Source organism: Lithobates pipiens, unplaced genomic scaffold (assembly GCF_037356315.1).
Source record: "Lithobates pipiens isolate NorthernLeopardFrog02 unplaced genomic scaffold, aLitPip1_a1.2 Scaffold_27, whole genome shotgun sequence".
Classification (NCBI taxonomy): domain Eukaryota; kingdom Metazoa; phylum Chordata; class Amphibia; order Anura; family Ranidae; genus Lithobates; species Lithobates pipiens.
Window position 1 is genome coordinate 13,564,823 of NW_027507788.1, and position 17,525 is coordinate 13,582,347.

Sequence of the window (17,525 nt, forward strand, 5' to 3'; positions counted from 1 at the left end):
ACGTTATAAATGATCGGAATTTGATGTGACCGTTTGTGGGCAAGACAGCTTGAGCCGAATTCCGTCGGAATTCCGTCGGGAAAACCATTAGAGCTTTTTCCGACGAGAATTCCGAACGTGTGTACGCGGCATAACTGTAGTTTTAGCTGGAATTCGGCTTACATTTTTTTGTGTTTTTAAATCTGCAAGTACGTCTAATACTCCCCTCCCCCCCCCAGAATGCCAGTGCTGTAATCCAAAGGTACCCTCTGTTTGCCTTCATTCGGAGTGGGGGCTCTTTAATACAGGAGGTGTGTTACTGGCCAGATCACCAGGTGAAAACAAAGGGAAAAAGCCTAAAAAATAAAAAATAAAATGAATGCAGCCGCCAGATGTCATGATTGGTAAGCTGCAATATACTACATTTTGGTCTTGAGTTTAATCCCCCTTTAAAGCTAATTTCAGATGGCATTTTAGCAATAGGGCAACAGTAATGCCACGTACACACGAGCGGAATGTCCGACAGAAAAAGTCCGACAGAAGCTTTTCATCGTATATTCCGATCATGTGTATGCTCTATCGGACTTTTTTTTTTTGAATTCTGACGGACCTAGAAATAGAACATGTTTTAAATATTTCTGACGGAACCAATTCCTATTGGGAAAACCGCTCATCTGTATGCTGTTCCGACAGACCAAAAATTACGCATGCTCTGAAGCAAGTAGTAGACAGAGGCTATTGGCTACTGGCTATTGAACTTCCTTTTTCTAGTCCCATCGTACGCGTTGTACGTCACCGCGTTCTTTACGATCGGACTTTGGTGTGATCGTGTGTACGCAAGACAGTTTAAGCGGAACTCCGTCGGGACCCCGTCGGAAAAACCTTTAGCCCTTGTACACACAATCGGACTGTTTCCGTCGGAATATCCAACGGACAAAGTTTTAGAGCTGGGCTCTAAAACTTTCCAACAACATGATCCAATCGGACTTTGTCCGATTGTGTGTAGAGAATTCCGTTCGGACAAAGTGCCACGCATGCTCAGATCAAATTCCTTGACCAAAGCTATTGGCTACTAGCCTGAACGTAGTCCCATCCTAACGAAGTAACGTCATTACGTTGCGGATTTTCTGACAACTTTGTCCGACCATGTGTATGCAGCACAAGTTTTGGACAAAATCCAACGTATTTTGTTGTAGGAATGTCCGACTGTGTGTACAAGGGCTTAGAGTTTATTCTGACGGGAAAACTGGTCGTGTGTACGCGGTATAATAAGCAGAAACAATAAATGTGGGAAAAGACCTCTGTGACCTTAATCTGTCTGCAGCCACTAAGCACTTGTTATTATTATTTCATTATTATATATATATATATTATTATATATTATATTATATTATATTATATTTAAAGATGACCTGTACTGTGGAAACCCCAAACAAAAGATAGTCACCGGTACGCAGATAGCCATCAGTACTGCTTGTAGGCTTCCTAAATCTAATCTTTTTCCCTATTACTGGCTTGGCGTGCCTTGTGTGGAGTTGGCCATCTTGGTGAAGATGGAGAAGTTTGGTTCCTTGGTTCCTTTTGTCAGAGCTGCCCACTTGATGACTGGTGATCTGCTCCTTTGTGGGGTAATGATGAAGAAGCAGCATGATTAATGTAGGGAGTATACAAAGAAGCAACAGGGTTGATGTAGGATGTAAGCACATATCCACAGAACAGATGAAGCAAAAGCAGGGAGATCCTTGCACTGCAGTTCCTCAGATACCTCTTCCTCTCCAGCAAAGAGAACAGTGAGGAGCACAGTAGTGACATCATCAAATATTACCCAAAATCTGGTTAGATCCGTAGTCAGAGGCAGGAGTACCTTAGTTAATCTGACACTGATGTACCATTATGAGGCCTAGGAGTGCCTGGGAACCAGAAGTTCAGGAAGTATCTGTTACCTATAAAATAGTAAATCTTCACTTTTTGAGTTCAGGTCTTTCTTGTTACTTCTTAAAGCCCAGGAAGGCGGGAGGGAGGTAGAAAGGGGGGAGAGGGGGTGGGTGTAGTAGGGAAAATAGGGGGGAGGTCGAAGGGGGAAAAAAAATATAAGTATGCACTAATAAATGTAGTACAGGAAATAATTCAAAACAAAAAAGGACACAAACTGTGGGGTGGTAAAACTAGGGGTGGTAAAAAACAAGGAAAATTTATTGATCACAAGGGGGAAAATGGTAATAAACGATCATACAGTATAATGTATATTCAAAGACACATAACATACGAGTTAATGGTGACGCCTAATAAATTTGTTATTATACAAGGGAGTAATATATGGGGAATGTGGTATAAGGTAATAAAAGAAGTTAGAGGGGAGTTGGTGGGTACTGGGAAACAAATGGTTCTCAATAGTGTCATCAGTAGACTGGTTATTTCGCTCTCTTTCTTTACTACCTTAGGTTTTTCCTTTTTTTTTCTTTTTCTCCTCTATATTTGTTTATGGCTATGCAGGATGGTAAAATTAAGATAGGCTCCTGGAATGTGAGGGGTCTGGGGACGCGGCTGAAACAAAAAGCTGTGCTATCCTTGTTGGAGGGATGTGGAGTAGAATTGCTCTGCATACAGGAGACCCATTTAAATAGAGATACAATATACCGGCTGCAGAGCAGAAAATATCAATTTCAATATCACTCTGTTTATTCGACATATAGCAGAGGGGTGAGTGTCTTGGTAAAAACGGGGGTGAATTTTGTATGCAAACGGGTTAGCCTGGATGAAAAAGGCAGATACATTTTCTTACAGTGCCTAATTGAAAATAGAGAATATATGCTGGCAAACATCTACATCCCTCCACCCTTTAAAATGGAAGTGCTTATTAAACTACAGGAATTTTTAGTGGGGATAGATGGTGTCCCTATAATAATAGTAGGGGATTTCAACACGGTATTGGATATTAAAATTGATAGATTCCCAGAAAAAACACTGGCGGAACCAGCTTGGCAGGGGAGGTTGGGACAGTACCTGGAAGAAGTAGGACTACGGGATTTATGGAGAACTGGGAACCCGGGAGTTCGGCAGTATAGTTGCTACTCGTCCACACATACTACGTTATCCAGGATTGATATGATACTGGGGAATGACCTGGCCTTACAAATGGTGGAAAAGGTTGAATATCAGCCCAGGGGGATTTCAGATCATTCCCCAGTGACAGCAGTATTAAAAATGAGAGAACGTAAGGTACAGAGGTTGTGGAAAGTGAACCCGCTCTGGCTAGAACTGATAAAAAAAGAGACAGAAGAATGCCCTGAGAGAATTCAGTGGGAATTAAAAGAATTTCTAAAAAATAACCGGGGTACAGTAACATCGGGGATCCTGTGGGACACTCTGAAAGCTTTCTTAAGGGGCCTTATGATCCAATCAATAGCAAAAATAAACAGGAAATCTAGGGAACAGGAGGTACAAATAGGGAGAGAAGTGTCAGAGGCTGAAAGAGACTTTATTAGTGACCCCACGCAGGGCAAAGAAAAAATCTGGTTAGATAAACAAGAAGAACTTAGGTTATTAGCCCTAAAGAAAGCAGAGATTCAGCATATGTTCCAACGCCAAGCCTCCTTCGCGGAAGGGGAAAGCGTGGGAAAAATGTTGGCACAACTGGTGAAGAATAACTCGGGTCCTTCCTCAATCTCGGCGATTAGGATATCTGAGGGAAAGGTTATAACAGAAACGGGGAGTATTTCCCAAGCATTTGAAGGATATTATAAAAATCTATATACTACACAAAAAGTGGGGATGGATGAGCAAATGGAATCATTTTTAGGTCAATTAGAGGTACCATGTTTGAAACAAGAAGAAAGAGAGGAACTGGAAGCCCCAATAACTTTGAAAGAACTTCAGGATGCAGTTGCGAGTATGCCAAATCAGAAATCGCCTGGGCCGGATGGACTACCGATTGAAGTCTATAAAAACTTTGGCGAGATACTGATTCCTGAACTTCTGGAGATGTTAAGAGGAGCATATGGGGAGGGTAAACTGCCCCCATCAATGATGGAGGCGGTTATAACCCTGTTGTACAAAGAAGGGAAGGACGCCTTAGATGTTGCAGCGTATAGGCCAATCTCTCTCCTGTGTACTGATACAAAGATATTGGCCAAGGTATTAGCGACTAGGCTTAATCGAGTCATAGCAAGATTGGTCCATATGGACCAAACAGGGTTTATAGCCAACAGGTCAACGAGTATAAATATTAGAAGAGCCTTTTTGAACTTGCAGGTCCCAATGGTTAACGATACTCCGGGTGCAGTGGTGGCATTGGATGTAAGGAAAGCATTTGATAGCGTAGAATGGGGATATATATGGAAAGTTTTGGAGAAATTTGGCCTGGGTCCTTCCTTTATAAGATGGATTAGGATGCTATATGACAAACCCAGTGCGAGACTAAAAATTAATAACGAGTTATCCGGGAAAATAGAGTTGGGGAGAGGGACGAGGCAGGGGTGCCCATTATCACCCCTGCTCTTTGCATTGGCCATAGAGCCCCTGGCATGTGCAATTAGAGCAAACCGGGATATTGTCGGCTTTGTAAGAAAAACTGGAGAGGAAAAAATCTCACTTTATGCAGACGATATCCTATTGTTCTTAGGGGATATGAGATACTCACTACCAAGGGCAGTGGAACTGGTGCAAAGGTTTGGAGGCTTCACTGGGCTGGAGATAAATTGGGAAAAATCGGAATGTCTCCCTTTGGACCCAATTGGTCAGCAAACGGCCCTGGGAACCCCCCAAATGCCAATGGTGGATAAGTTGAAATATCTGGGAGTAACCTTGTCAAGGGATCCTAAGCAATATATAAGTTATAACTTAGTCCCATTACTGGCTAAGTTTAAACAAAAAATTGCTATATGGAAACGATTGCCTCTCTCGGTCGCTGGCAGATGCAATCTGATAAAAATGATATGGATGCCCCAACTTTTATACATATTACACAATGCCCCAATATGGATTAATAAAAGTTGGTTTGATAAAATCGAGATGCTGTTTAGGGAGCTAATATGGAGGGGAGGACAGGCTAGATTGAAATTGCGGATGCTTCAGCTACCGGGAGAGGAAGGAGGATTCGCGGTCCCTTATCCGGAGTGCTATTTTTGGGCGTCCCAATTACAACAGCTAGGGGGGATCGATGAGAAGAACGGAGGAACCCCAAATGGGAGATTAGTATTAACAGGCTCCCCACATAGTACCCTGATCGAGACCCTGGAAGCGGACTCATTCCAGTGTAGATGTCCTACAGTAAAAATGATGTTAAAGCTATGGGGTACAGTTAAAAAAAAATGGGATATAGTGAAATAACAAAGTATACGCCTCTATGGAACAATAAGAAGCTACAGGAAATATGGCGGGTTGGAAAAATTGCAGATTGGGAAAAATGTGGCATTGTAAGGCTAAGCCATCTATATGGCGGCAAGGGTATTAAATCTTTCGACCAGCTGCAAAGAGAATTTAAGATATCACAAAATTCATTCTATGCCTATATACAAGTGAGGCATGCTTTAAGGACCCAGTTTGGAAACCTGTTATTAACATGGGAGGAAATGCCCTTGCTATACCCAGTAGCACAAGCAGGACCCACTAAAGGATTAATATCTAAATTCTATGCCCAGCTGGGTGAACAGATTAATAGTGAGAGGAAAGGGAGGGTTGAGAAAGGGAAATGGGAGCAGGACCTAGGTAATATAACACGAGCACAGTGGAAAAATATCCTAGCGGCATGCCCAAAGGTCTCGGTCTCTCCTCCTCAGAGGATTTCCCATTTAATGGTAATTAATAGAGCATACTATACTCCCCAGAAATTATTTAAATTTGGTAAGAGAACAGATGACTTTTGCCCCAGGTGTGGGGGGTCAGGGAATTTAATGCACATGCTTTGGAAATGTCCCAAATTATTTAGATACTGGGAAGGAGTGGTAAAGATAATAAGTAGGGTTTTTGGGACGGTAATAGAGTTAAATCCCATAGTGTGCATTTTAGGCTACAGAGAGGAGGAAGTAGAAAGGAAGGGAATAACAACGGCAATCCTAAGATGTTTATTTCAAGCTAGAAGGATGATAGCTAGGAGATGGCAATCAAAGCTACCCCCTACAGTAGAGGATTGGACAAGGGCGGTAAATGACTATCTATGTAAGGAGAGGGCAGTATATGCAAAACGAAATAACCTAAAGGAGTTTAATAGGAACTGGCGAGAGTGGATAGAAGTGATGCATACCCCAGTTTAAACCATGATAGGAAAGGGAAGAGGGGAGGGGGGATGGGTAATGGGAAGGAGTAGGGTAGGGTACATTAAAGGTTCGGGAATTATTATAACACATTTATGCTATACTGTAGGATAAAAGCACCAATATATATATAAGAGGGGAGGGGAGGGGGGGCGGGGTTGATAGAAGGGATGGGAGGGAGGGGTGGGGTTATAACAAAAAGGAAAAACGTAGGAATTGCAAAAATAGTGATGGTAGGAGAAGGGGGGATATGGTACTGTTTAGATAATGTGCTTTTGTTTTGTTTTTTTGCTAATTATATGTGATGTATGGATGTATCTTCATGTCCCCCTTCCCTTCCTAGAACTCTAAAACTCAGATCTCGGAAGGGAAGAAAGAGGTATTTGAACCCTGATAATGTTATTTTAAAATGTGGTCTGTATAAATGTGAAAATTTAATAAAGATTAATAATAAAAAAAAAAAAAAGCCCAGGAAGAGTAAATGTACTCATAGACATAACATGACTTATTGTGATTAAAAAAAAAATTTTTTTTTGGTTCCTGGAGACTCAAGATTTAGGGATGTAAAAAACAAAAGTTGCTTTTACAAATAATGTCAGTGGAAGTGCAATGGCAGTACGCTACTGGAAATAATGTGATGACTTTTAATAAATAATAAATAATAAATAGTAATAAGTATTATGTGAGGTTGGTTAACTTATGGCTCTTCTCTTTCAGAGAAACACTTTTCAAGTTGTCCTGATCTCTGATGGGAAACTCACATTTGCACTCTTCAATTATAAGGCCCTGCTTTGGCCAAGTTACCTGAGTGGTCCCGCTGCATTGGTGAGTATGCCAACACAAAGATTGTGCATCTTATTTTTGTATATTTTAATATCTGTTTATGAAATTAATTTGCATCCAACTGCAGTCTATATACAGTTGTGCTCATAAGTTTACATACCCTGGCAGAATTTATGTTTTTTGGCCATTTTTCAGAGAATATGAATGAAGCTGCTGGTAGATTAATTGGCTTCTGTCCAAAATAAATTGGCCCTAGTGTATGGGTGTGGGTTGGGGACCTTGGATTGGGGGCTCCTTGGGGGTGGGGACTGATGTGTGTGTAGAGCACTGTGTACAAATTGACAGTGCTATATGGGTACCTTAAATTAATAATAATAGATGGGCATCTTGATGGGACACAATGTATAGGGGTTGTGGACTTGAACCCACACTCACTCAGGTTGAACTGGATGGACTGCTGTCTTTATTCAACCTTACTAACTATGTAACACAAAAAGTTTTCTTTCACTCATGGTTAGTGTTTGGCTGAAACCATTTATTATCAATCAACTGTGTTTACTCTTTTTAAATCATAATCACAACATACTACCGAAATTACCCTGATCAAAAGTTTACATACTCCTGTCCTTAATACTATATATTGCCCCCTTTATCATCAATGATAGCTTGAAGTCTTTTATGGTATTTGTGGATGAGGCTCTTTATCTTCTCAGATGGTAAAGCTGCCCATTCCTCTTGGCAAAAAGCCTCCAGTTCCTGTAAATTCTTGGGCTGTCTTGTATGAACGGCACGTATGAGATCTCCCCAGACTGGCTCAATGATATTGAGGTCAGGAGACTGAGATGGCCACTCCAGAACCTTCACTTTATTCTGCTGTAGCCAATGACAGGTCGATTTGGCCTTGTGTTTTGGATCATTGTCATGTTGGAAGGTCCAAGCACGTCCCATGCGCAGCTTCCTGGCTGATGAATGCAAATGTTCCTCCAGTATTTTTTGATAACAGACTGCATTCATCTTGCCATCAATTTCGACCAAATTTCCTTTGGTGCCTTTGTAGCTCACACATCCCCAAAACATCAGCGATCCACCTCCGTGTTTCACAGTAGGGGTGGTGGACCTTTCATCATAGGCCTTGTTGACTCCTCTCCAAATGTAGTGTTTATGGTTGTAGCCAAAAAGCTACATTTTGGTCTCATCACTCCAAATAACTTTGCGCCAGAAGGTTTGAGGCTTGTCTCTGTGCTGTTTGGCGTATTGTAAGTGGGATACTTTGTGGAATTTGTGTAGTAATGACTTTCTTCTGGTGACTCGACCATGCAGCCCATCTTTCTTCAAGTGCCTCCTTATTGTGCATCTTGAAACAGCCACACCACATGTTTTCAGAGAGTCCTGTATTTTAACCGGAAGTTATTTGTGAGTATTGTTGCTGACCATGGATGCATGGATCCATGCTTGATGTCTTGTATCAACGGTTCTGAAAGGGATCCATACCTTTTTATTGTGGGTAGTACAAAAGCCACATGGAATGACCACGTAGGATTTCCGTTCTGATCATTTTATGATCTACCATTACTAATATAAAATATATTTTATAAAACTTTGACCTATAAAAAATGTTCAATTTGTGTGTTCAATTTTGGGACTTTCTCCCTTAATAACGACCTGTACTTTGAAATATGATTATTACGTTATTAATGATTAAATATTAATTATCTCTCCAGGCTTCTCTAAACAATGGGACAAGTAACTATACACTTCCTGGCTCTCTGACAAGTTCCATGACTGATCTAGTGACAGGCACCAATGTTAATGTAACCGGCCGCTGGGCTTTCAACATCGATTCAATTTCAATTTATTTTACTGAAACGTTCATTGGTAAGTGCAACGAGATCAGAACTCGTACTTTTACAAAAATTAACATACTCATGGCAAATACATCACATTTACATGTGTACACTTTTTATTAGCTTTTTTATATATATATATATATATATATATATATATATATATATATATATATATTTATTTATGTATTTATATTATATTTATATTTTTTTAAGCATTTTTTCTAAATGTATTTACTTTTTTTTATAAGCTAAGAACTTTTGGCTGGTGTTTTTTAACTTTTACTCTATTTATAAAATATTTGGCCATCATTTTTAACACTATATATATATATATATATATATATATATATATATATATATATATATATATATATATATATATATATATATATTTTTTTTATGTATGTTTGAAGCTTTCATGAATAAATATAATATATTTTTTTGTAAAAAATGTCTTTACTTTTTTTAGATACTTTTGCCTGGTGTTTTTAAAGTTAATATAATTATATTTATACAGTATTTAACTAGAAAAGTTATTTTAATTTAGATGTTTGATAGTTTCTTGATTTTTTTAAAAAACATTTCTTAAGATAAATACTTTTGGCTGGTGTTTTTAAAGTTAATATTAATTTTATTTAAACAGTGTTTAACTGGACAAGCTGTTTTAATTTAGATGTTTGATAGCTTCATGAATTTTTTTTAAAATAAATTCTTAAGATAAATGCTGTTGGCTGGTGTTTTTAAAGTTAATATAATTATATTTATTCATTATTTAACTAGAAAAGTTGTTTTAATTTAGATGTTTGATAGTTTCATGCATTTTTTAAAAAATATTTCTTAAGATAAATACTTTTGGCTGGTGTTTTTAAAGTTAATATTAATTATATGTATACAGTATTTAACTAGAAAAGTTGTTTTAATTTAGATGTTTGATAGCTTCATGATATTTTAAAAAATAATTCTTAAGATAAATGCTGTTGGCCGGTGTTTTTTAAAGTTAATATAATTATACTTATACAGTATTTAACTAGAAAAAAAGTTATTTTAATTTAGATGTTTGATAGTTTTTGTGAATTTTTTAAAAACATTTCTTAAGATAAAGACATTTGGCTGGTGTTTTTAAAGTTACTATTAACTATATTTATATAGTGTTTAGCTAGAAAAGTTGTTTTCATTTAGATGTTTGATTGTTTAGAGTTTTTTTTTTTTTTTTAAGTCTTAGAGCCGGTTCACACTGCGGGCGATGCGAGGCGACACGACTCGCCTCGCCACGCTCTCGCAAGTCGCCCCCGTTCTGTACAATGGAACCGTTCTGAGAGGAGCGACTCGAGTCGCTCCGACTCAGAAAAAAGGTTCCTGTACTACTTCTGGGCGACCTGGGGGGCGACTTGCATTGACTTCTATACAGAAGTCATCTGCAAGTTGCCGCTGAGGTCGCGGCGAGGCAAGTCGGTGTCGCCTCGCATCGCCTGCAGTGTGAACCGGCCCTTAGGATAAATGCTGTTGTCTGGTGTTTTTAAAGTTAATATAATTATATTTATACAGTATTTAACTAGAAAATTCGTTTTCATTTAGATGTTTGATCGTTTCTTGAACTTTTTTTAAAAAAAATCTTAAGATAAATACTTTTGGCTGTTTTTTTTTTTTTAACTGAATATACTTATATTTATCCAGTATTTAACTAGATTTTTTATTTTATTTAGATGTTTGATAGTTTCGGGAATTTAAAAAAAACTTTTTTTAAGATAAATACTTTTGGCTGGTGTTTTTAAAGTTAATATTAATTATATTTATACAGTATTTCATTGGAAATGTCATTTTAATTTATGCATTCAACGTTTTCATAAAGCATTTAATACATATAAATTGTAAAAAGAAATAATAGCACCACTGGATATTTTTACCTTTTACCGCAATTCATGTACAAGAACAGGCTTTACAATTCATTGATAAAAGACAAGAACGTACACTTTCTGACACTATTTTAGGGAGTGAAGATACATCAAGGTGGAATTCAGTGCAAAAAAAATAAAAAAATATGAAGAAAATTTCAGTACATTACCATATAAACTTGAAAAAAAAAATAACTAAAGATGCTTAAAAAATAATAACTTGCAGTGAAAAATAATTAATATAATGCCAAGACATATAAACTAAAGTGATCTGTATATGTTATCTGTTATTGTATATTACCATATAATTATCACATTTCTGGTGAATGCCAAAACAGTTCGTACACATCACTACTGTTAATTGCCATTCTTTTGTACTTTTACAATTATGCCACAAAAAGTTCCTTCTGTAAAGTATTTGCGTCCTTCTTTGATATGAGCCTTTCTTGACTTAAAAAAAATATATATCCATAATATATAATATTGACGCTAAAAAGCACTAAAAAGCACTAAAAAGCACACATAAATATAACAATATTTAAAGCTATCAAAACATTGAAATAATAATACTATATTATAATAATTCTGAATAATAATACTATATAATATAATAATAATAATAATAATAATAATGAAATATATTAAATACTTATTGAAATTTGCATTGATTTTTTTTTTTAATAATCATCTTTTCATTAAATTTAGGTGAGTATTAAGTTAAATCCAGTTATGGATTTGTGCGTGTAGATTTTTTTTTATTTTAAATAATTCGGTTTGTCTTTTGCCATTACGCATGCATCTGTTACCATACTCGAATCGAACGGGAAATATTATGTGCGTCCATCCGCAACATAATGCATGGGATAGTGTGGTGAGTATTAAGCAATGTCTTATTTTATTATTTTACGATTAAAGGAGCAGAGCAGAGCTCCAACAATATTTTTCAACAGACACAGGAAGGACCTTGACGTGGTTCTGTTGCTCACTATTTGTGGACATCATTGCAACCAAGGTTTAAATGACCATGACTACTTTAAAGCATAGTTCTACTTTTACAGTCAAACTTGAGAAAACCCTACTATATGTTTGTTATATTTTCCTGTTAACACAGCATGCCCAACCATTCCCCCCCCCCCCCCCCCCCCCCCGTAAATTATTTATTACTAGGAATGAGCTCAGTGTTTAGGGCATTTGGCATTGAGGAACATGACCGCTTCTGGCTTTCAATGGGTGCTAAGGAAGCAGCATCTGCTAGCAGCCATTGCGTTCTTGCCAACCACTGACCCATTCCACAAGGGCATACTCCCCTGCCTACACAAATAGCAATTGTGTATGATACATAAGGCCTTGGAAAATGAAATACCCTTCAGTCAGGGTTTAACCTCTTCCCGCCGAGCGTACGCAGATGTGCGTACTCGGCTTCCGGGGGGTATACCGGGATGATGCCCGCACCTGTAGGCATCATCCCAGTACCGTTTTTTTCAGCGGGCGATTGGCATTCTAGCCATAACAACCGAAGCGGCTGAAAGCCGCTCGGCTGTTATGACGGAGGAGCGGGAGGGGACGTCCCCCCTCCCGCCGCCTCCCGCCGCCTCCCGCCGCCTCCCGCCGCCTCCCGCCGCCTCCCGCCGCTGTTACCGGTGCTCCCGCTCGATCGGGAGCACCGATTCAAGATCCGGCGCCTCCGGCTGCCGGGGAGGAACTGGAACGAAGCCGTAATCGGCTTCGTTCCAGTATCCTAATCGTAAGCACGGAAGCGACGTCATGACGTCACTTCCCGTTTACTCGGCTGCCAATGGCGCCGGTTTTAAAAATATATACGGTATTCAGAATCGCCGTTTTAAGGAGGGGTGGGGGGTCTTTTAGACCCCCCCATCCCTCCATAAAGAGTACCTGTCACCACCTATTACTGTCACAAGGGATGTTTACATTCCTTGTGACAGCAATAAAAGTGATCAAATTTTATTTATTTTTTTAAAACAATTTATTCATTTTCAAATAAATAAAAAAAAGAAAGAAATTTAAAGCGCCTGCAGTCCCCGCGAGCTCGCAAAGCAAAGAAAACGCATACGGAAGTCGTGCCCGCATATGTAAACGGTGTTCGAATCACACATGTGAGGTATCGCCGCGATCATCAGAGCGAGAGCAATAATTCTAGCACTAGACCTCCTCTGCAACGCTAACCTGGTAACCGTAAAAAAAAAAGCGTCGCCCATTGAGATTTTTAGGTACCGTACTTTGTCGTCAATCCACCAGTGCGTGCATGTGACATGTTTGGTATCTATTTACTCGGCGTAACATTATCTTTCACATTATGCAAAAAAATTGGGCTAATTTTACTATTTTGTTTTTTTTTAATTCATGAAAGTGTCCCTTTTCCCAAAAAGTTGCGTTTAAAACACAGCTGCGCAAATACTGTGTGACATAAAATATTGCAACAATCGCCGTTTTATTCTCTAGAATCTCTGCTATAAAAATAATGTTTGGGGGTTCCAAGTAATTTTCTAGCAAAAAATATGGATTTTAACTTGTAAACACCAAATTCCAAAAATAGGCTTAGTCATGAAAGGGTTAAACATAGTCTTAAAAAATGTAAAATACCGAGGCTAATGAGGGGCCATTTTAGCCACGAGACAAAGAGAGAAGAGTGGTCTTCTGTGGGTGTTTTTGTGCTCTCTCGTTTGGGGTATAAGCTGGAGAATTTTGGCACAAGAACAAGCCCAGGACAGATGAAAGAAGTACCCAGTTTAGGGATTTCCCCAACTTGCTAGCCAGTTTGAACATCACTAGCCTTTTACTAATCAACAATTTTATTAAAACTTCTGGTTGCAATGCTTCCCACGGATGGTGCTAACGCTTCCTTTATCACACTATTGTCCACTGTACCTGAACTAACTCTTAGGAATGGGGTTACGATGAGGTTCAGGAAGGAAAAAAGAACGCTTCTCTTTTGCACTGCTGACCGTATTTCTATTCTTATCAGGTTTTGGCAATTCTATAAAAGAAGTCACATGAACTCTGATCATGAGACAATGTTATGAGGAAACACCACGATGTGATAATTAATCTTCTACCATCATCATCCTTTGAAGAGATAGCACTGCTTTTAGCTACTGTGAATATATCTAGTTCATTCTTGCAAGGTAGCTTTGGAGATCCATGTGAAGAGAATTAAATGGCACCAGTTTAGGATCGAGTAAAAACAACTAGAATTTATGGTAAGACACTTAAATATAATTGTTATGTAAGTGTCTTGCCATAAAGTCTAGTTGTTTTTACCTTATGCTGTTCTGGCGCCCTTTGATTCTCTTCACATGTATATGAGGGATTCCGATACCCTTTTGAGGAGCTGCCGGTGACTGCCCATTTTTCTGATCTTCTTCAGCTTGTATATCTTGCCATCTCATCCCGGCTGCATCATCCTTCCCTTTGTGGATTTAATGAACTCTCATACCAGACGGTACATCCATATGTCAGTAAAGAGCTGGTTGACTTGTTACTTTTGGCTTGTTTTATGTGTATATTTGGAGATCTAAGCCGGGATGCATAAGAGCCTTATAAAATATAATTTGACTTTATGACTCACTACAAATAAACTTTAGAATTAGAAGCCAAAAATGTTTTATAAGATGGACAGACTGACAGATGCCATATGTGGTAGGTGCAAGCAACGGAACGGAGATCTTATCCACCTTCTCTGGAGATGCCCGAAACTCCATCGGTATTGGAGAGCGGCTATTGGAACACTCAACCTGGTGTTTTCAACAAATGTACCTTTAGATCCAATACATTGCATATTGGGTGTTCTAGAGGAGGTGATCCCGGAGGAGCTGGTCAGGATTGCTTTTTCCAGGACGTTATTTCTCACCACCCACAGCCGCATCTTGGATAACACATATGGGAAATACTCTTATTATGAAATGGTGTAGTTATCAACACAGGGGGTGCCCGGGAAGGTTTGAAAGGCTATGGACACCATGGCTTGACACACCAGGCCTGAGTCCAAGGGAATTGGTAATGTTGAGACTTATGCAATGCCCTACAAGGTGATTTTGTTGGGTATTTTTAAAGAAGAGGGGGGTCAAACTATGTATCCAATCTTTACTAACACATGTGTACTAACTACATATAAATCCTTCTTTGTTTTTTGAATTTAATTATTTGAATGTTCATTCCTCATAGAGACAACTACATATAATCTCTTGTGAGATACACTCCTGAAGAAGCGGTTACCCCACAAAACAAGTCGAGTTTGAACCAGTTTGATCGTCATTTCGTCCTCCCTCAATATGGATGATTGAATGCACGCCTCACTGTTTAGTTCCTCTATATATATATATATATATATATATATATATATATATATATATATATATATATATATATATATTTATATATGTATGGTCTATTCCCTGTTTTGAGTATTTTTTTTTATCAATTTTGTGTTTGTATTTTTCTAATAAATTTATATATTTTTATACTACAAGCTTATGTAAGTCCTTACCATACCATTAAAGTCCATAGTTGCCTCAGATCTTCTGCCATCCATTCTTTCCAAATTTATAGGACGACGGTACTTTAAAGTTTCTTCTATTATACAGTAGCATTAATTCTATGTATTATCTGCATTAAAGGGAGTGTGGATAGGCGAAGTGGGCATTCGTGTACTATACATAAATCTCTTATTGCTGCAACGTTAACTGAGATCTGTAAATGTTACTGCTCAAAAATGTAGTGTTTGTACATTAAAACTGCTTATTGAGTTCAATAAAAAAAATTCTGATAAAAAAAAAAAAGAAGCCAAAAATTTAATCTTTCTCTTGAAGTCGAATTCTACAAAAAAAATTAAAATCTTCCCTTGGCTAATATGTGTAAATACTAAAACTTTTATATTTAGAATTTTTGCAATTGCTAATTGTCTTACTAGAATCAATAGACTAATCTAGACAATCAACAATCTTCCTGAGCTTTACCGACAACGGTGTGCCAGTGCAGCCAAATGTGTCTACTCACAGGCACTTCCTGGAACCCATTGCCGGTGTCTGTGCAAGCATTACAGCACAGCTCTGACCAGTTCTGCCCCTGTCCCACCCAGTTCTACCTTGCCCTGTCCTACTTGATCCCGCCCCACCCCACCCATCCCAACATCATCTGTGATGCCATATATTCCAACAAGAATGTGCTTCAGCTGCTCCTATCCTCCTAGCTTTGGCTTGTAGGAGGGAAGGAGAGATGAAGTGCCTCTAATTCCTCTTTAAAAATATATTTTATACATTTTCCTCATATCAATGTACAAGTATGGTGTCACTAATTACATAGAGTCAAAAGAGAAGTGCAGGGTATGAAAACAAAAAACATTCATACTCAGCTAGGTAGATGCCATATCGATCCGATGCTGCAGCCCCCGTGCCTCTACACCAAGAACTGTGCCACCAAAGATCACTGATCACTCAGTTCTTGGATCCGCTGTGAGCACAGAGTGATGCCTCTCGGTCACCACTCTGCCCCTCCAGCGCTCACTGGAACACTGGACTGTGGAGGGGGCAGGAGCAGCTTGCTCAGGCTCTCAGCAGTGCACTGAGGGTCTGAGCCAGCTGCCAGTCCAGGCATCTGGGTGGATCTTGATATTAACCACGGAAGATTTGGCTGCTGAATGACCGGGTCATTTTTTGTGATTCGCACTGCTTCGCTTTAACTGACAATTGCGCGGTCGTGTGACGCTGCGCCCAAACAAAATTGACATATTTTTTTTCAACAAATAGAGCTTTCTTTTGGTGTTTTTTGATCGCCTCTGCTGTTTTTATTTTTTGCTCTATAAACAAAAAGAAAGAGTGACAATTTTGAAAAAAACACAATATTTTGTGCTTTTTGCTATAATAAATATCCTCTTTTTTTTTTTTTTTTTTAAAGCTAATTTTATCTCAGTTTAGGCCGATATGTATTCTTCTACTGTACATACACTGTATTTTTGGTAAAAAGAAAAAAACAATAAGCGTATATTGATTGGTTTGCGCAAAAGTTATAGTGTGTACAAAATAGGGATAGATTTATAGCATTTTTATTATTATTATTTTTTTTTACTAGTAATGTGCAATTTTTATCGGGACTGCAACATTATGGCGGACACATCGGACACTTTTGACACATTTTTGGGACCATTGTCATTTATACAGCGATCAGTGCTATAAAAATTCACTGATTATTCTAAAAATGTCACTGGCAGGGAATGAGTTAACACTAGGGGGCGATCAAGGGGTTAACTGTGTTCCCTTTGTGTGTTTCTAACTGTAGGGGGAGGGGACTGACCTAGAGGAAATGACAGATCATAGTTCCTAGCTATTAGGAACTCACGATCTGTCAATCCTCACAGAACAGAACAGGGATTTGTGTGTTTACACACACGTCTCTGTTCTGCCTCTTGTGCCCATGATCGATCGTGGCTGGCAGCGACCCCCCGCAGTGCAGCAGGCGCGGGCGTTCGCCTGCTATCCCAATCCCATGAGCCGACATATAGCTTACGACAATTTGCGGGATCATGCCGACCTGTATAATGACGGCAGCTGGTCGGAAAGCAGTTAAGGGTCCCATGACAACTGATCAAAATATTATTGTTTCAATCTTGAAAAAAATTACAATGAAGCTTTCTTAAATTGATTACAAAAGATAGAAAAAATTAATCAACTTAAAGCGGTTCTTCACCCTAAAGGGGAAGTTCCGCTAATCTGATCCCTCCCCCCCTCCGGTGCCACAATCGGCACCTTTCAGGGGGGAGG

At 38.7% G+C, this 17,525-nt stretch overlaps 1 protein-coding gene across 1 annotated transcript in view; it reads left to right on the forward strand.

Annotated features, from left to right (window-relative positions):
* Positions 1–15,318, forward strand: part of LOC143933360 (sushi, nidogen and EGF-like domain-containing protein 1) — a 41,827-nt gene extending 26,509 nt beyond the window's left edge. Inside the window, exons 7-9 of the mRNA XM_077456227.1 lie at positions 6,948–7,055; positions 8,735–8,888; positions 14,935–15,318. Coding sequence (XP_077312353.1) covers positions 6,948–7,055; positions 8,735–8,888; positions 14,935–14,960 — 288 coding nt within the window. The 3' untranslated portion in view covers positions 14,961–15,318. The remainder of the gene's footprint in view (positions 1–6,947; positions 7,056–8,734; positions 8,889–14,934) is intronic.
* Positions 15,319–17,525: the final 2,207 nt, after the last annotated feature.